General features: G+C 41.7%; 1 protein-coding gene across 3 annotated transcripts; it reads right to left on the reverse strand.

Moving 5' to 3' along the window:
- Positions 1–739: 739 nt before the first annotated feature.
- Positions 740–19,419, reverse strand: LOC148324844 (guanine nucleotide-binding protein subunit alpha-11). 3 transcript variants are annotated; one of them, XM_088314028.1, is made up of 8 exons: positions 18,317–19,419; positions 8,565–8,749; positions 7,706–7,860; positions 6,042–6,170; positions 5,431–5,559; positions 2,966–3,095; positions 1,663–1,816; positions 740–1,287 (listed from the first exon to the last, which is right to left on the reverse strand). In XM_088314028.1, exons 1-8 carry the CDS (start codon positions 18,450–18,452, stop codon positions 1,097–1,099), a joined length of 1,209 nt encoding a protein of 402 aa, XP_088170154.1. In that variant the 5' UTR covers positions 18,453–19,419; the 3' UTR covers positions 740–1,096. The 3 variants fall into 3 exon arrangements, with proteins under 3 accessions (XP_088170154.1, XP_088170155.1, XP_088170156.1); XM_088314029.1 differs by lacking the exon at positions 6,042–6,170; XM_088314030.1 differs by lacking the exon at positions 5,431–5,559 and having other exon boundaries at positions 18,317–19,418.
- Positions 19,420–20,564: the final 1,145 nt, after the last annotated feature.

Consider the following 20,564-nt stretch of genomic DNA (forward strand, 5'->3'; position numbering starts at 1 on the left):
TATTTATGCCAGTGATGTATAGTGACAAGCACAATAATGTAATTCTTGACCACTAGATGGCGGAAAATACAATTATGACCCGTGTGTTCATATTTAGCTCTTGATAGGACGGAATCTAAGCTTTGTGCTCATCTAATCAGGATAGTATGTCCTTTTTGTGACATTTTTCTTTGGTGGTATGCCCTGGGATTTTTGGGATGTACAAAAAAGGTTGGGAAACACCGCAATTGACGGATCGACAAAGCTGAATTCTAATTTGAGTTTGCCTGTGATCAAAGGACTGTGTAAAAAAACAAACAAAAAAAACCCTCGAGAGTCATAGGAAACCACTACGTACGCAAATATATAGAAGCGACAACTCCCCCTGCTCTCTGCGGCACGTCTCCAAAGTTTAACACGCCTCAAGAGCCACAGGACGGCATCGCAGACCGGATCCCACTCCTGCACCAAAGGAATACTGGCAACATACTGTACAGTATTTCTATTTACAAAAAAAAGTGGAAATGTGGAGTCAATTTGGCAATGCAACAGTGGAGTGATTTGCAGTAAACGTCGCGGTAGTGCTGTCATCTTAAAGGGGTATTAACACTTCAAACGCCAAGGGGACAGTGTATGTGGTGGGTTACAATCCTTTTGAGTGTAGCCACTGTGATTACAAAGTAGGCAAAAAGTCGATAAGTCATCTATGTGTAAGCAAAACTATTTACATTCAATAGAGTGTGTGCACTCTGAACGAACGTTTTTTTTTTTTTAGACACCAACTTATATGTTCCTCAAGATGAGTAGTGTACAGCATGCACAAGTAGGGAGAGAGCCCTTAAAATTGTTTGACATGGGCCACCCTGCGACACACAAGCACTGCTGATAATATAGTCGGTTCAACCATGAATTTCCCCGTAGAGGCTCACGTGAGGAGTGGACAGTGTAATGCGCAACACAAGAGACCCCCCCCCAAAAAAAAAGAGAGATAGTGAGTGTAGAGCAAAGCTAATGAATGTGTTCCATGCAGACGTGGATAATACAATGTGTGTACGTGTGTGTGGCTTGCTCTCTCTCTCTCCTAATCTCACTGCGTCTCTTTGTGTCACCCAGCACTTCACACCAGGTTGTACTCTTTGAGGTTGAGCTGCAGGATGGTGTCTTTGACAGCGGCAAAGACAAAGCGGATGTTCTCCGTGTCGGTGGCGCATGTGAAGTGCGAGTAGATGATCTTGTCGCTGTCCGGGTTCAAGTCCACAAACATCTTGAGGATGAACTCGCGGCCTGCCATTGGGTCGCGCTGAGGGCCTGGCAGGAAAAAATAAATAAAAAGTACGCCACATGAACATAAGCAAGAAAACGAATAAAATCATAATTTTAACGAGTGAATGTCCAAGTTTAAAGTTATTTTAACATGTCATATTGACTTCATTCGTGATATATCCACTTTCATTTCACTGTGCACCTAATGTTCCTTTTTAAATTCCATTCTTAACGCAATATAGTGCGAGTCAGGGGCTATTTTATTGCAGTTCCCCCTTCTTGCCACAAGGCGTCACTGTATGATGTAAAATTCATCTTAAAAGTGTTCAAACGAGCAAAAATAGCAGATACCTGCAATCAGGAAAATGTGACAACAACTAAACAGCCAATTGTACTTTATTAAAAGAAAGACTGCACTACCATCAAACTCGGGGAAGTAGTCCACCAAGTGAGAGTACATGATCTTCTCCTCCAGCAGGTCTCTCTTGTTGAGAAAGAGGATGACGGAGGAGTTTTGAAACCAAGGATATGTGATGATGGTCCTGAACAGCGCTTTGCTCTCCTCCATGCGGTTCTGAAAAATCCACAAAAGGTTAGGAGAGGGAGAGAACTAAAAAAATAATAACTTGAACCCACGAAAAAGCGACAGTATTTTAAAAATGGAATCGCTATTACTGTAACCAAAACTAAGACGGGTTACACACATACGGACCAAATTTGAGCAATTTCCATGAGACTGCCCATCGGATAGCTCTAACAGATTATCCTAAAATATAATCATGGGTGTGTTAAAAGTGATTCCAAACTGACATAGGTTAATAAATGAATTAAATGTCTGTGTGTGTGTGTGAGACATCAAAATAGGGTAAAGACATTGATTAGCCAGCCAAATGTGAAGCAAAGCAAATGCTAATATAAACAACAAAAAGAGAGCCGGTGATGAAACGAAATCCGAACGATTCTTAAACAAAGCATCCAGGCTTTGACCGGTGTGCAAGGTCGAGGCATTTGTCTCGGGCCCGTCAACACAGCCAGATAATCCCTGTGCACTCTGATGCCTAAACACTGCCCAGTCATTCAGAAACACCTTAATGACACCACAACTGTCTCGTGTCAATGCCAAAGAATTAAAAAAAAAAAAACGATTAGTCTGACTTAAGTCATTGAATTGTGAAGGAAACATCTAATCGAAAATGTGCACCTAAGCCCATTTGGAATGTTGCGAATGCACAAATTTATATCAATTATTTTATTTTGCTTGTCACAAACAGGTGGAACACGATCCATTCGATGACAGGCAATGTTTCAAGTCACAATTTTAACATTCCTAACAGTCATAGAAATATGAAGAGAAGTCAACTGTTGTATAATAAAACTAAAATTAAGTCAGTTAAACTAACTTACTAGTACAAATGTATACTTTTGGGCAGTCCAAATGTTTGGGTGTTGAGAGAGAGAGAGAGAGAGAGAGAGAGAGGAGAGAGGAGAGAGAGAATGTTCATTTTTAATTATTAATACTGTTTTTTATCAGTGGTCAATTTTACCTGCCTCTATCATATTCATTATTGTGTTTTTTTTTTTTTTTTATATATTTTTTTTAAATTCTCACTGCTGCATGCAGCATTTTCCTCAACTGTGCCATTTTAAAAGTGCTAAACTCAGCAGGAGTTGCCAACTCCAAACGACATAACATTTGGGTCATCCAGAACGTCCATACGCTCACCTCGTTGTCCGACTCCACCAGCACCTGGTCGTATTCGCTGAGCGCCACCAGAAACATGATAGAGGTGACGTTCTCGAAGCAGTGGATCCACTTCCTCCTCTCTGATCGCTGGCCGCCGACATCCACCATCCTGAACGGGACGCCGCAAACAAACAAAATATTTAGAAAGCTTCCCTACCCGTAAATCGGAATGATAATGACAGAGAGACGCATGCATGGATGAAACGGTGACGTGTCAATCAAAGGAAACTTGAGGGCTCACAAGAAGCGAATCAATTGAATGTAAAGATGGCATTGACTGAAAATGTTTAAGAAAAGTGGCACAAGAGCTACCAGGCAAAGATGCGAGTCAATTCAAGACAGGGATGCGCTTTTCATGCAGGAAATTAAATGGGTGCAAAGAGGACATCAGTCTTTCAACCAAGATTTGGATCAAGTGGGAGATGATTCACATGTTAATATTATATAAACCAAGCCCGAAAATAGAAAATATTAAAATCAACTGCAGAGTCAGAATATATTTGCATTGTTGGGTTCTATGTGCAGTCGCATGAAGAAAATATTACACCAGAATTATCGGACAGCTGAACTATTCCAGGAAAAGAACCAGCCAATGAACAAGGATTTTAATATTTACAATCATCACCCCGATACTACCCATCACATTGAAGGTAATAGTCACGAACAGATAATTGGTCATGGCCTAGTGCACGGGTGTCAAACCTTTTTTTTTTTTTTTTTTGTGGACGGGCCACATGGACTAATTGTTAATTCAATTTTTCAATTTATTTTAAAAGGGGAGGATTACTCACAAATAAATGACAATATCTCATATGTTGTAAAAAGTGAAAAAAATGTGCTAGAAACAGCAAGTTGACGCACGTGATTTGCCCTGTACGGGCCACATAAAATGAGGTCGCGAGCCAGATCTGGCCCCCGAGCCTTGAGTTTGACACCTGTGGCCTAGCGGAATATTAAAGTAGCTCCAGGAATTGCTGGCAACAATTTGACAACAATATTTTTTTTCATTTCTACATCCGGGCTAGAGTGCAGGGTGGCAAAACGGAAGCATTATCTTTCAATTAAAGTCCGTCTGGCTATCTAGAAATATTTGTGCCCTACGATTAGTGCGTGGTGTATCCTGTCTCTTGCTCAAAGTCAGTAAGTCACCAAGTACCGGCGCTGTCCGAGTTGTGGCAAGCTCTTCTACATTCATTGCTCTTTTTTTTTCTTCCCCTCTCTCTATGTAGCTTGTGCTTGGCTGGCAACCAGTCCAGTTGTGTGCCAGCCTGTTGCACAATTTCACTTCATCAGCAATTATAACTCAACAGGCAGAAATCTCGCTGACATCACAAATGGGAAATCAAGCTGAATCAGTAAACGCAGAAAATAGACAGCAGTTCTAAAAGTCCAACAAAAAGTACACGGAGCTAACAGGTTCAGCGGCATGTTTTCTAGTTCAATAAAAACAAACAGGCAGCTTTCTGCTTATTGGCTGCTACAAGGAACCAATCAGATGGTGCTGTGGGCGGGCCAATCTGCTTCTGCAGGCAGGGCCACCAGCACAGCAGAGAGAGAGTGATAAGTGTGCTGCAGCAAGCCACAATAAACCAGCTTTCAATTTATTGGCCTTGAAAGTAAAAAAAAAAAAAAAAAAAGAAAAAAGAAAAAGCCCATTGTGGGTGACATAAACCAACTAAACAATCACGCGATTCCGTGAATACAGCCGGACACCTTAATCGTCCCTCCCCAAATCCTGTTTGTATTTTTGGCCTCTCCACTAAAAGCGAAGCCATTGAGAGCGTGTAGTGAGTCACCACCAGCGGCAGTCGGGCCGAGTGGAGCCTCTCAGGTTCGCTGCAGCGCAGCGGCCGGGAAGCTCTTGAGCGCAACCACAGTGCAGTTATTTCCAGCTTTGCCAAGCGTAGGAGGAGGCTGACATGATGGCTTCCTATCGATTCGCACTCTACTTTAATCACTCTTGCTTGTTCGGTACATCCATTTGTAGCTTCGCGCTTTTCTTGCAGGAGATGGGATGGAAGCTGCTCTTATGGATTGGCGGCTGCACTGTTTGTGGGCCAAATCTTGAAAGGATGTAGACCACAGTAGAACAAAAAGAAGGGCTCTTGAGCAAAAATCACATTTTGGCAAATTTGGGAATATTTATTTAGGAAGCAGACATACAGCTGCATCGCAATGATTTTGAATATGGTGGAACTATTTATTTTGGTAATTAAATTCAAAAAGTGATGACGGCTATAAATAATTGGTGCTGTCAAACATTTTTGCCGAGCACCCTCAAAGTCACAAGGACCGGATTAAACTCAAAGTCAAGGTACTAGTGTACATTGAAAAGTGTAATGGGCTCGTAGGACGTACATTAAGCATGCGACATGCCGTTGGGACATCAAATGGAAACATGGGCGGGCTCAAGTTAGTCAAAGCGGTGCAATTCTTTTGTCTACCTGAAAATGATGCTTTGCAAGTCGAAAGGGTATTCTATGATCCCAGTGGTTGGGATTCGAACCCTAAGCACATCCTGTTGAGTGGGTAGATAGGAAGATTCAGCGATACGATCCAGATCGCTAAGATAGCTGGAGACAGGATGGAGAGCGAAACACAAGACAGAGAGAGAGAGAGAGAGAGAGAGAGAGAGAGGAAAGAGAAAGTCAAGCGTAAGAGCAGATAGCACACAAACCCTCCAAAAAAGAAAGTGGATCAGTTCAGATGTAACCAAAGGAAACATTCCCGAGCACCACGAGGGGATTAGATGAAATTTTGTGCCAGAACCCCCAAAGGAATTTTAGCGTCATCCGTGATGGCAGCTCCCAAAGACGGAATTTCACGCTTTCGGACATCTATGAAGCAATTACTTGACTCTAATATGAGCGATTTTTCTACACAACATGCCAACTTCCTGACATGAACAGTAGGCCTGGACTGTCGTCTTTTGGGAGGTCACCATCAGGGATGTATTTACGTGCAGCCCAAAAGCTAGCTCGTGGCAATAGCGGCGTCGGCGGTTCACGACCAGGCCAACCAGAGGTGTCGTGGGCAGTGCTCAGGCCACCAGTACCTGAAGATTATATTCTCCAGGTCAAACGGGTACTCAATGATGCCGGTGGTTGGCACTCGAACCCGCAGCACATCCTGCTGAGTCGGCACGTACCCCGACGTGGTTATTCTTTCTAAATCGCTAAGGTAACTGTGGATGAGGGGGGAGGGGCATATGACAGGGAGGCACACATAAAGGGTACGGACTCATCACACACGACATCAGGTACGCCTCCAAAGTCACTCTAGACTTTTTTTTAAATATATAGTTTCAAGTATCATTCAGACAGACGTGAGGCCTTTGCCATTTTTGACAGTTTAGGCTTTTTAGTTTTTGGAAGCCCTTACTCATGGCTTCAATTGACATGAGAGCAGTATTGTAAGAACTCCGTAAAGCTTCTCAAAGTGGCACTGAACTGCAATCGAGGACAGAAAAAGTTTTCCAGGAGGCGATTTCTCAACACTGCTCCAGTGTCAACTGGCGAGCTGTGGGCAAGGGACTGATATTTATGCAAAAAAACTAAATGCCTTAAATGTCAAATGCTGACAGTCTCACATATGTTCAATTGAAACTTTTGGACTATTGGGACATAACAGGGGTGCGCTTTGTACTGCATCTAATATCTTGTCTCTCTTGTAGATTTCGGATTTTGTTTTGGATCTCAATAGATTTCACAGGTGTACATAATGTTGTGACTGGCGAGTGTCATGCAACAATCCGAAACAAGGGTGGGCAAACTTGAGTGCTCAACAGCCACAGTGACACTTTTTTTTTTTTTTTAATTTTATTTATTTTATTTTTTTTTTTTACAAAGGATTGATGGGCCAGGTCATTTATAGTTGAGGTAAAAAAAAAAATACCAAAAAATAATTATAATTTATATATATATATATATATATATATATATATATATATATATATATATATATATATATATTAGTATTTAGAAAAAAACAAGTGCTTATATAATGAGTTCAATTGATTAAAAATATGCACAAAATAAATACATATATTTGAATTAACACATTTTATAAAAATACAGCAAAATCAATGCAAGAGAGTGGATGTAAATGCTTTCTGAGCCAGACTCAAGAACAGAGGGCGCCGTTTGTGAGGTTCAGATTTTCACAGTGCAACATTCTTTGCCCACCCTGGCTCCACCAATTAAAACAGTGAAAACAAGCACAGCATAAAACAATACAAATAGATTCAAACCTATTTTGGAAACTGATTCAACATGGAATTAGTCAATATGGGAAAAGGGAACTAAACCAAAGATGTTAAAACTTTGTTCTATTTAAAATGTGCATATCTTATTTATCAGATGCTCTTTACTGAAATCTACCAAGTATTGATTCAAACAGAAAACATTTAAACATCGCACCAACTCGCCTACAGCAGCTGTTGTCTTTTAATTCTCGCCAGTGTGCGAATTTGCAAGAATGCCGTATGTGAACTTTTCATGACCATTTTATTTAGTAACAACACAGGACCGAGATGGTAAATATTCAGTAACGACAAGCTACACATCGGTTGGAACGATTTATCGAGCCAGCTAAATCGGCCTACTCCCACAAGTACCATCTTTGGACGAGAGCTGTCACATTTTCTTTCAAAATAAACCATTTGTGTTTAGTTCCCCTTCAAGTGTTTTCTCAAGTCAACTTTAAAAGAAGCAGACATACTATTTGGTGGAGTCCGAGAGCTGGTACTCTCTCCTGCGGTCATAGGCCTCCTGGATGCCAGGGTCCGCCCACAGCATCTTGATGGCGCCAATGTACGGCTGATCGAACGACATCACCATCTCCACATCGACCTCGCGCACCAGCTGCGCATTGTTCTGAGAAGCAAAAATGGGCAAATGTATTCATGTAGGTAAGTCTAATACAACACTCATCCACGGCAGGACTCTGGTTTTGTGCGACCCTGGGGAACATGCATTTTTTTCTTGCCCAACTACAATAAAGTATAATTGCACCTCCACTCCACTAGTTGGCAGTGGCGTGCATCTGGTCCATTGTGCGCAGCAAGCATTAACTCTATGATGTAGGTTGGTTTTGCAACGAAAATGACTATCATTTATAGTTGCGACAGAGAGTCAGGGGGTGGAGGCGCAAATTGTTTTCTTCTTGCTCGGGGGGCGTAACAGAAAATAATTGAGAAGCACTGCATGGAACGTCCGAGGTTGCAGGCCCTTGGTTTATTTATCTCAATGCAAACTACATGAAAACATACTATTTATTTATTTATTTATTTTAACTAAGTAAATACAAAGAACTGCATTTTGTTCTGAATCAGCACTCTGAGCTTGCCCTCGTTCCAACCGTAACAAAATGAAAATGAAAATGGACGGCGCCATGACATGAAGGTTCTTCTTCTACTCGTAATATGCCCATGTCCAAAATAATTTGTTCCAATCGAACGTGTGACCCATGAACACGCAAGCCCTCCTTGGTTTAAAGATTATCCCTAACATTTAAGATTCAAGACTGAACAGCTTCATTTTTTTAACGAGTAAAGGTAGACATTTTCAAAAGGACGTACTTTGTTCTGTTCGAACTTGTACGGTATCTTGAGGGTTTCGGTGGCACGGATCATGGACTGCATGGACGTGAAGATGTTCTGGTAGACCAGTTTGGTGAAGCCCTTCTTGTCCTCATCGGTGTAGCCTGAGCCGTGGATGATTCGCATCTGCTTGATAAAAGTGCTCTTGCCGCTCTCACCGGTACCTGACGAAGAAGAGAACCACAACCGTTGAAACAAGGGCGGTAGATGAAACACTTTGACACTGCTGTCAAGTATGAGGGGAAAACACACCAACACATGACAATGTAGATATTTCGAGAGCAAACGCAAGGATAAAGCAGAGTCAATAAAGAGCTGTGAGAAGGAAACAGAGCAACCCCGCGAGTGAGACAGCTGCTCTTCTTTTGATGCCATGTGCATTTGTGCGGTTAAAACGCTGCCATACTTAGCGACAGGCTGACCTCGGTGGCCCAGCGCCATCCTGGCGCTGGTACACACGACTGTGAAGGAATTTGCACCATCATGCTCACAGGCAGTGGTCCAAGCCATGCCAAACTGTCTGTGGAACAGACTTTAAAAAAAATAAAATAAAAATCAAACCGGCATTACCCTGTAGGTGGAGAGAATTGCTAAAGAAAGGTATCTGGTAAACATTACAGCAAAGTCAAACATGATATTTAAAACAGAGGTCTTCAATCCTGTTCCTCAAGGTCCACTGTCCTGTCTGTTTTCCATCTCTCCTTCCTGCAAGAGACTTGATTCAAATGATTAGATAATCAGCAAGGTCTGCAGAAGCTAGACAACGATCCTGATCAATTGAATCAGGTGTGTTGCAGGGAGACGGGCAGGACACCGGTCCTCGAGGAACAGGATTGAAGACCAAAAGAGATCGAAACGTTATTTTGCATTAATGATCAATGAACTCGGGGGGCCGCCATCCTCAATTCCCTCGCTGTAATATCTTTGATGTTGAGCGTTTGTGGCTATAAATTGTGGAGCCTGACGTGTTGAGTGACGTGGGCATCGGTGAATGACAGTGTTGAGTTGTGAGCTCAGGTTGGCGACTAGCGATTAAGTGGCTAGCCGTTAGCCAGCTTGTGCGCTGTTGAGTGGCTGTGTGAGTTGTAGTCATGGTAGCGCACGCATGAATGTGTTTATTACGTGGTCATTTTGTAACCCTTTGTTCAATAACGTGATGGAGTGCACTGACCACTTGTGCGGTGCGGGGAGGCTAAATTAAACCAGCTAACGTTGACACCTTGTGTTTGGGATCGTAAACATGCAGTTAGTTTGGCTTTGCGGTAGGCACATTCGCGTTTCTTCTTTTCTCAAGATCCCAAACTGGACATTCTGTCTTTCACAGACTCTTTTGTCCTGGCACGCCGCCATCGCGCCAATTTATTTCCACAGGGAGTGTTGCATCAGTCTTCAGTAACAGTCAGGGTGGTAAAATGTTAACTGGAAGCGTCAAGGCAGAGATTTGGTTTCAGCGTCTTCTGTTATCAAATTATTTGAGTTGTTTGATTAATTGTTTCAGCCCTAGCACAAACTAATCGATTAATGCAGAGACATGGCATGGACATAGTGTCCCTAATATCCCAGCTAATTAGATGGCAAAAGTGCATGACAAAAAAAAAAAAAAAGTTGTCAAAAATGCTGACAGCTCTCAACTCAACAGGTTAAGTGAGTGCAAACTTAAACCTTGCCTTCCTGGCATTCCCTTACAGCAGTGCTTCTCAATTATTTGATGTTATGCCCCCCCCCCACTAAGAATGAAACAATTTGCGGCCCCACCCCACCATCCAGTCTCTGCCGCAACTACAAATGATAGCATTTTCGTTGCAAAAAACTACACCGTAGAGTTAATACTCGCCACTGCCGACTAGTGGAGTGGATGAGCAATTACACCTTATTGTAGTGCGGCGGGAAAAAGCATGTTATCCAGGGTCACACACGCCCCCCCCTCCCCCCAAAGGGGGCCCGCCCCACTATATGAGAAGCACTGCCTTACAGATAGACATGGTCCATCCACTGTTAAGGCTCTGATAGGACCTGTGAAGGTGTCAACTTGCCATGATGACTTCTAGCCCCGGTACAATTTATACAAAATAGCATGAGAAATGGCATAAATATTATTATATAAATATTTTCAGAAAGGGATTCAAGCCTAGTTGACGGTGAGTGCTTGCGAGAAATGGCTTGCAAACAAAGGCTCCATACGTACATACATACATAGTGTATTAATATGTTCTGAGTCCAATTTACCGGTGAAAAGTGCAGATAAGTAGGTCAGCTAAAGTGGGTTTGCCTGTAAGAGCATGTGTGTAGATAATAACAAGGAGAGTAGCAATCAATATTTGTTTGGGCTCTCACATGGCCTGCAACAAGAGTGAGATCACCTGTGTTTGCAGCTCTGTGTACGTATGTGCTACTATTTTAAGACTACTTTTGACCCTGCTGAACCAAACCAGTAGGCGGGAGAAGAGTAACACACAATCATCATCGAACCACTGAAGAGCTTTCAGGTACATGCTGACAATCTACAGGCGTCGTGCTACTGCGGTGCATCAAGTTGCACAAAAAAAATTAAAAAAGAAAATATTTGCTTTTGTTGAATTCAGAATGGTCTGAGCCATGTTCCAGCGGTTGTTTTACTGATATTATTTATGAGACTATTTTATTTTTAATAATTTTTAATAATAAATAATATAAATGCACAGTAGCGCAGTGGAACCTGAAAGGTCAAACACAAATGTGTCACATAATGTAATAGTAGAATAACATTGTTAGCGATCATAAAAACATCAGCTGATCACGACGTAACTTTACAAACAAATGACGATAAAATAATTGGCACACTGCCGCCAAATTAATGTGATGTCTGATTCATTCTTCTTAGTTGAGGCCAATCTTTAAGAATAAGAAACCCCGAGACGAGGCAAAACTCTTTGATGCTTACTGAACTAAGGATGAGCCAGGCATGGTATGGTATATAGATTTTAGATCTTTTTTTTTTTTTGCTGTTTATATTCAAATCAAGTGTAATTGAACATCCACTACAGTAGGTGGCAGTGTACATTTCTTTTTGTTTGTTTCTTTATTTTTCTCTGCTTGCTTTCATTGTTAATAGAGATCAAATGTTAAGCAGAGGTGTACTTAATTGTTAATTAAAAAATATTTACAATTGCATAGACAGATATTTATAGTTACAGCAGAGAGATTGGGTGGCATAAAATATCTTCTTCCTATGGGGGCCGTTACAGAACATTTTTTTGATAAGCACTGAACTACACACATGATGAAAATTCCGAAAAATATTACAACATTCCCTTTGGGTTGTCCCATTAGGGGTCGGTACGGCACGCCATTCTTTTCCATCTAAGCCGATCTTCTGCTTCCTTCTTTCAAATAACAGCTGCGCTCACGTCTTTCACACATCTATCAAGTCTCTCTTAGGTGCTCCTGTAGCTCGCTTGCCTGGCAGCTCCATCCCCAAACACATAAAAGTGGAATCTCTTGCAGGCATGACGAGCTCGCTTCAACAGATCCCGTTGTACCCGTGTGTGAGTGGAAAAGCCAGCAGAAGCATTTCTCACGGTCAAGCTACTGTACATTTGCTGGAGCTACTCCTTAGGGTTCATGCTAGTTCCCATGGCAACCCCAGCTCCGGACTCATAAATACATGGCAGACAACACTGGATGATAAGCTTCATCATGTCTCCATGGAGCCAAGGTAAACATGCAAGGACCCCCCCCCCCTCTCCATATTTTGCACAGAGGTCAAAAAGTGTAACGTGCACGATAACAGACTCATTCATAAAGAGCCTTATGTCACTACATGCACAATGTTATGAGATGTATACCATCTGTACATTTGTGCAGAAATTGGCATAACTGAGTACACCAAGAATTTTCTCAGGGAAAAAAAAAAAACATGCATTCCCCTCTTGGATAAATGCTTCTGGGATCCTTTTCAATAAGATGTCAATGAAAAACCGTGAAGTCAAACGAAATGTCAGATTGCTGCATGAGAGAAGCAAATCTGGTGAGACTTCACTTCGAGCATCTAAAAGGATTACCCTATTTTCCGGACTATAAAGCGCACCTGTATATAAGCCGAACCAACTATTAAACAAAATAATAATAATAATAATAATAATAAAAGATATACAAGCCACACCAGGCTATAAACCGCAGTTTACTATGTTGAAAAAAATGAGTTGTGTACTGCATGCACAGAACGATTTTGTACTGTGAACGCACATTAAGGTACATAAACACGGCTACAACATTGCTAATTAAAGCAGAACAGACCCAAGTGAAATAAATTAATAAATAAAAAAATTGAGATTTATTTAAGCGTATTTTCGGAACTAGAGTGCGCCCCCTACCGGTGAAAGAAAAATCTGTTGTATTAGTCGCACGGTTCAAAATCTAAAAAAAGTAGCGGCTTATTGTCCGGAAAATACGGTAAATGTCCAATTTTTTTTTTTTACCGAGACAATTTTAGTGGAAAAGGTGTTTTGAAAATATGCAAATAATCTAGGTCAATTAGGTTTGACCTTAAAAAGCGCCACAGTGCAATGCAATAAAATGAGCTCAAAAGGTAAAAATTAAGCGCTCCAGTCCATCCTACCCATGCCAGAGTGAAAATTAAACAAAATGAATATAGACGACATGAATAAAGAGCAATGCATTCAAATTGTAAATTGACATCTTAAAATTCCCACCAACTCCTGATCTGATACATTCAGCCAATGAAATGAAGCATTAACTCGCAGGGAAAGAAAACTTGGAAACCGATCCCATTCATTGGGCAGGGCTATCTGGAGGGCAAAACCGACTTGTTAGTTATGATCTACATGAAAATCAATAACCAGGAGCACAGCGTGAGACATCCAAGTTGAAAAGTAAAGAGAGTGGCGAGGGAGGAGGTGCAAAATGTGACAAAAATGGTGCCCTGAGTAAATGATTCCCTAACACCCCCCCCACCTCAAGAACATCAAACAGGAAGCCATATCCACTCCAGCTCAGCGCTAGCAAGGCTGGCTGGGGGCTTTTCTCACTGTACAGGGACCAAAGGGCTGTCAGGTGAGGCCTTTTCGCCCGCAGGGACATTTCCAGTGACACTTTGAGGAAGTGAACCTGCTTTCTGCCTGAAGGAATCCAGACTTAGCCACGACAGAAAAACAACATTTGAGACTAAAAAGTGTTTTTCAAGCAGGTTTGTCTGCAGCCTGCAGGGCCAGTCACAAGGAACCATCCAGCAACTCATTAACATGGCTCGAGCAAAAATCGCCTCTGGTTATTAAATGTTTACATGAAGCATGCATTTTTTTTTTCTCCCAGTCCCTGTTGACAAGAATTAAAACAAATCCTACTTTTGGGGTAAGGATGGAGTCCATAGGACACTATACTTAAATATTTTAAAATAATTAATTAATTCAAAATTGCTGTTCTGTTTGTAAATTTAAATAGCAACTTTTGACATAAAATAATTACGCTCTCCAACTTTGTAAACGTGCTTGGATTCACACGAGCATAGGAAGAGGGTGTGAGTGAACAAATTAATTTCCAATTTTGCTGTGACCAAGAACAAGAGAGAAGCTTTTCCACCCCCAAATCTCTTCCCACCATGCTGGGTGGGAAGACAGCAGAGACAAAACCATAAGGGACAAACGCAATAAAAGGAAATTAAGAACAGGGGCCATCATAAATTAACAGCGGACAAAGAAAAAAAAAGTATGAGACAAAAAAAATAAATTAAAAAATGTAAAAAAAAAAAAAATATATATATATATATATATATATATATATATATACATACACACACACGTATGCATTGTCTTTGGTAATATCCACAGCCCTTTTTTTTTTTGTGTCCATCCATGTGATGTCATGCAGGCTTGCTTCCACGTGGGTTGGAAGAACGAAATTGCCCTTTTGGGAGTAAAAAAGCAGCCGTTCCCGTAGGCACTGATCAACTGATCTGTGTATGTGGAACACATTGTCAGTATCAACTTTCACTACCAAGTGTAGAAAGTTTCAATAAAGAAAAGTGTCAAGCCGGGTACGCGCCCCCCATGATCACCGACGACACCAACTGTAAAAAAAAAAAAAAAAAAAAAAAAAAATAAAAAAGTTGCAAAAAAGGCCAGACAGCACAAGTGGGCAAGGATATTCTGCCAACGGGTTTAAAATTAACACCCCACATTCACGTCTCCCATCCTGTTGTGTTGAACGTCGTCGGACTCACATCACAAGAGATGCTGACGTTGTCATGTGTCTAATTAGAAGATTACGTGACGCTGAATCTCTGTGAGAAAGCACACACAGCTGTGTCAATATTCCTCTTGTCCGGTTTATGTGTAAAAGACAAAGTCGGTTAGAAGCCCTCCGTTACGGCGGTGACGTGGCAATTTTGGGCGATGTCTGTGTAAAAGAGGCTACAGAGCGTGTGAATTGCGAGAGCACAGCACAGGATGCAGTTTACACAAAAATTCCTGGCATACTTTTCCTTCTTGAGAACTTACAATTAAATTACTTATCCCATTTTGGTCGCAGTTTCATTCAAATGCCGCTTAAATTTCCCAATGGATGTTTTGGACGTCTCGCGCACACGCAAAAATTTCACTGAAGTGGAACTTTTAAGGTAGCGTACCAAGGTATTCTAACATTTCATTAGATGTGTGCCCAGCGGTTTAGCTGCTAGGGTTTTGCAATATTTATACAATTTCTTCCCAATCTGCAAAAACGAGTTATATTCATTAATAGACTTCAATCACAACTTTCTTCTGTTCTCATTGGAAGTGTATTCAAGCCATGCATGGCACCACACTGGGCGCATAGATGAAAAAAAGAATTATTTGACTAAGTTCTCCAAGGCCGTTAACGGAACCGTAACAGGTGGAGTTTATCAGCACAGCAGTTTTTCAAAAGTCAGCCATGGTGCCAGTTAAGTAGCGGGGCTCGCTAGTATCTTTAAGTTTGACACATATCTGCTGCAGGTCAGGGTGTGTCTCAACTAACAGAACTGCCAGACAAATAGCCAATGACGACAAACACATACCTTATTGCCACGCTGTGAAATGACATTTTTCACCGACTGGCTCAGACCGTTGGGAATGCAAATAGAGCACGTGGCACTAGATCAATCAAACACTCCAAAAATTCAGGAGCTTCATTTCTCAACACGTGCACTGCTCATTAGAGTTAACTTGAGCAGCTGCTAATATTCCAAGCCATCAAATGAATATGACATTTGCCCTGGGGCTGACTGGAAGCCTTAAGACGATAATGCGCATAGGTTGGCTCCATTCATGCCTCATGCTTGGGTGTTGTCGAAAAACAAACACATTAACCCAGATCTACCAACCTGTTTGAGCGACACGATGTGCATGACAGACGCATGAGCTCAAAGTGTGTAAGAGTATACGTGTGAAATTGAAAATGTTAAAAGGCCAGTATATTGCTGGTCGGATCTTCGTTGACGTCACTAATCTGTCTGCAGCAGGTAGACATTTTGAGCTCAAGTCCAAAAGCGAACGGACCAGATTGTTCATTAATAGACTACAATTATTAAAACATGAGAGTGATCGAGATGCCAGTTGGTTTCCATTTGACCCACATTTGGAAACAATTCTTGCCATAGTAAGCGGAAATATGTGCAGGCCATCGTGAATACTTTTAAGCGCAGAGGCAATTCCGCAACCGTTTCAAGACTCAAAATGCTAACATCTTCAATTGGTGACAACAAATCACAAGACGACCTCAGTGAAAAACGATGAAGGCTTCACTTGCATCATAATGGGCTGTCACACCACATCAGTTTTTGTTTAAGTGTAAAAAGAATCTAACCACTCTCCAAATGTTCATTATCCTGAAGTGAGAAATGAAAAGTAGCAGTAAATATGCTTCATTTATTTATTTAACGCAGGCGTGAATACACAAACAAATACTGGTGCGCCGTTAACTACCGGACGAGACCCATTTTTTTAGGTGGTCTCGGTGCGCTTCGCATCAAGTGTGAATGCCGAACACTGCCGATCCACATCAACTAAAGGTCCTCAATCCTGTTCCTCGAGAGCGGGTCTCCTGCCTGTTTCCATCTCTCCCTGCTGCAACACACCTGATTCAAATGATCAGATAACCAGCAAGGTCAGCAGAAGCAAGATAACGATCCTGATCATTTGAATCCAGTGTTGTTAGGAGCAGGGAGAACAGGCAGGACACCGGCCCTCGTGGAACAGTATTGAAGTCTTGGTCTTAACAAGCCACTGTAGCCAAGCACGGTGGGGAAAAGTGAATGTTGTACCTAAGTTCATACCTGATCCTCAGTTATTTGTTAAGCCACGCTGCTGCCAGCATGTTGTGAGTCTGGGCACGCAGGGCACATCGTCTTGCTCGGGTTACTGCACGCATTCGCTGACGCTCTTCCAAAATTAGAAACAGAGTGTCGTGGAAGCGCCGTTGAATGAGCTGCTCTTGATGCGCACAATTATTTTGCTGTTCTAATATCAGCACAAATATGTAAAGCAGGAATGCAGTAGGGTTGCGCGATTTCTGAAAAAAAATAAACGAATTGCGATTTTTCAGACCAGTATTGCGATTAGATTTGCGTTTTTTTTATTTTATTTTACACGTTAAAAAAAACATGGCAATGCAAACCATAAATAAATTCATGTAAACAATCGTCAGTATCAAGTGTAAACTTAAATAAAAAAAGTTCATGACAAAACGCTCTTCACTTGTGTATAAACAGGACAAAACTTTGAAGTCTAAATATTGCACACTTTTTTTTGGGAAAAGGATAGCTGCCTTTTCACAGTAGATTAACTGGATCAAGCACTAATATAATAATTATAATTCTTTTCTTACAAGCTTTTTAAAAAGTCGTTACTTAAACTATCCTGAATTGCACATTTTAGGAACAGGAACAAAAAATGCTTCTGCAAGATTATAGAAATCAGAATATAAAGTGTAAAAAGTAGTGCATATGTAATAGTGCGAAAACTCATAGTTTTTAGGGCTAGAAAAAGCAGCACAAAACCGACGTAGGCACAGAGAACATACAAAGGTCAGCATATCCATCATTGCTGGTTTCAGACAAGTTACAATGCTGCCATTAGTGCTGAAAAGACGCTCTGAAAGGGAGCTTGTCACTGCTACGTACAAATACGAGATGTTCAGACAAAATAATAAATAGTTTTTGTTTCATTTTGGTTGGTCAATGGGCTTTATTTTATATATTACATTAAATTAATTGAATTATACTAACTATTCCCACTGCCAGAAGACGGCTGGCATACATTTTCCAAGTTGAATGTGAGAAACAGATCATACTCAACTGGGTCTTAACGAGCCTGGCCAGAACCCCCCTTCCTTTAGTGGATAACATAGTAACTACTGTACTCTGTGCAGTGTAGAAACTATGGCAATTTTCTAGTCGTCACGGAAGAGGACAAATGACTGTACACGTCACACTCTGGAGACGATTCGCTCAAAATGGCGAAACAGACCATAAAATGTCTTCTTATCAAACTGTATCAACTGGTTGACTACATGTGGGGTCAAGCAGCTGTTCGAGCTCCTGTTAGAGGAGTGTCACCACAACATACCACAGCTTTGCATATGAGCAAGCCAGTCAAATGCATGTCAATTTGACAAATATGTGCAACACTTTGCATATCACAAAGTGCAATGACATAACATGAAAACTGTCCATTTTTGACTCCTCTAGGAGTCACTAGGTGTAGGATGATTCTGCTTACCCAGCAGAAGCAGCTTCAGCTCCCTCCTGGCGTCCCGTTTGTCCCGCCGCAGTTGCTTCTCGATCTCAGAGTTGATCCGTTTGGACTCCTTCGCCTCTTCACTCAGGCAACAAGCCATCATGGAGTCAAGAGTCATCACCGCATGAGCCAGAAAAGCCCTGCCTGACGGACGAAGGAGGGGGGGGGCGCCGGGCTCGGAAAAGGCTCTCCAAGCTCAAGTCAATGGAATCCCGTTCAGTCGAATGGGACCTCGCTACTTTCTTTGCTCTTTACCGGTGACAAATATTTGACAGCTTAAGACTTAAGTCGTATGCAAATTCGCAGTTTGCAAGAGAGGAAAAAAGAGTTGCCAGAAGATTGCAGGGGGGAAAAATCCACGAGTTAGATAGTGTAAAATACTGTTTTCTTAGTAGAAAACAACTGGAGGCAACTAGCTAGAACGTGGAGGTGTTAAAAAAATGAGATTCTAAGTGTGCCAACACCTTTTTAATCATTCCCCGCACCGCTGCTCAGTCGTGGAAGCTTAACTACAAACACACACACACAAAAAGCCTATTTTTATTAAACACTCGTGTCCCAAAGACAGCGGGACATTGCTGATCGCCCCTGCCACATTTGTCCGAGCCCTCCCGCGAGCCTAGCCGCCCCGACGCCGACACTTCACGCCCGCGCAGTGGTAGCAACCGCCGCCCGTCAGCCCGTCCATCTACCGCACGCACACGTCGACGAGCTCCTGACGCCAAACACTCGAGTGGTACATTAAAAAAAATAACAATAACAATTCCTCACTTAAAAAAATGATAACGAGTTAAGTTAGGGGGGAGTGGAGATGGCTAAATGGACGAGCTAACTAGTTAGCGTGCTACGTTAGCTTGAGCTAGCCATCTCTGGAATTGCAGCGGAAAAAGGAAAGAACAAACTGGCAGGAAGAACTTCATCACTTGGAAGCGCGCTTTGTCCAAACGCTCTCTCCTGGGACCAAAAAGCCCTCAAAGTGTTGAATACTGATAGTCAAACTGGGCAATTCATCGTTCCTAGTGGTGCTTTTTTTTTCCTGGTTGGAATAGCGCCCCTCCTCGTCATCCACTCCTCTTCCAGTGACGTCACAAGTAATTTTATTGATTGACACACTCTTGCGCGAATGGAGATAAGAATACACGGCTGACAGAAGGCGGGACATTATTTCGGATCCAAAGCCACAATGTTGCAAGGTTGTGTGAGAGGACGCCTTCCACCCTTTCCTTCCTCCCTTTGCTTCCTTCCTTTGGAGGCATGTCAGCCTCCGGCCAAACTGTGCTCACATTTAGCTGCTTCTTCTGGATGATTACACTTAAGCCTGACAACATCGTCTTAATTGAAAATGTTATTGCATCGTTAGCAAGTTTGTCTCACAGTTCTGAGATTTGGGTTCGAAACTCGGCTGTGGAATTTGCATGTTCTTCCTGTGCTTGTGTAGGCTTTCTCCGGTTGCTTCTTAAATGTGAATGGAAGTTTGTCTTTATTTGTCCTGTTATTGGATGGCGACTAGTCCTGGGTCAGCCCAGAGTCTGAAAAAATGATTAGTCAGTACAACAGTGTACTCTGGAGGAATGTTCTGATGTAAACTTTCCTGACCTTTATTGTAAATTGTAAATATGTAAGTTTGATTGCAAGAGACTGGTCAAGATTCACATTGATACAGTTTTGTCAATGTTTATCCTGCAATTTCTCGACAGACCACCACAATCACCACTACACACATAAACTGAATTTAATGTTGGTGATAGTATAAGCCCGAGATGAAAGTAATGTACTGAACATTATTTCCTCTGGGAAAAGTCGGATGTCATTGGAACAAATTGGAACCAGCGTTCTGCTGAACACTGAGTTGCACAGGTAACATGACAGCTAGTGTCAATATTTGAAGTAGCTTTTCTTTATTTTAGTGACAAATGACAAGACTGGGGCAAAGTGTCTCACCTTTCCAGTAAATGTGACGTTGCAATAAATAAATACAAAACTGTGTCATGTTTGCTATTCAAATGTAGCAGGCGAGAAACCAGATGACACAATGCTGAGTAAACTGACATAAATGCAACTTCAGTTGAACTGGTTTTGGGTTAAGCTTGAACGACACCAACAAAAAATGTGTTGACATACTGTAGTCAAAATATAATAAACAAAACAATGTCAAGCAAGTAAAAATCCTGACACTTTTTCGGAATGCTCAACTAAGCTTAAATGAGACAAATTCAGAATAGAATGTAAG

This window comes from Idiotropiscis lumnitzeri, chromosome 13 (genome assembly GCF_059441095.1).
Source record: "Idiotropiscis lumnitzeri isolate Australia: NSW breed Sydney's pygmy pipehorse chromosome 13, RoL_Ilum_1.0, whole genome shotgun sequence".
NCBI lineage: Eukaryota > Metazoa > Chordata > Actinopteri > Syngnathiformes > Syngnathidae > Idiotropiscis > Idiotropiscis lumnitzeri.

Bases quoted from the DNA above. Each gene is read 5' to 3' on its own strand.
- LOC148324844 (XM_088314028.1), bottom strand. From the start codon at position 18,452: ATGACTCTTGACTCCATGATGGCTTGTTGCCTGAGTGAAGAGGCGAAG. The intron at 6,171-7,705 runs GTATGTCTGCTT...CCTCATCCACAG, and splicing joins CTCTCGGACTCCACCAAATA to TTACCTTAGCGATTTAGAAA. The intron at 5,560-6,041 runs GTACTGGTGGCC...TCCTGTCTCCAG, and splicing joins CTGGAGAATATAATCTTCAG to CTATCTTAGCGATCTGGATC.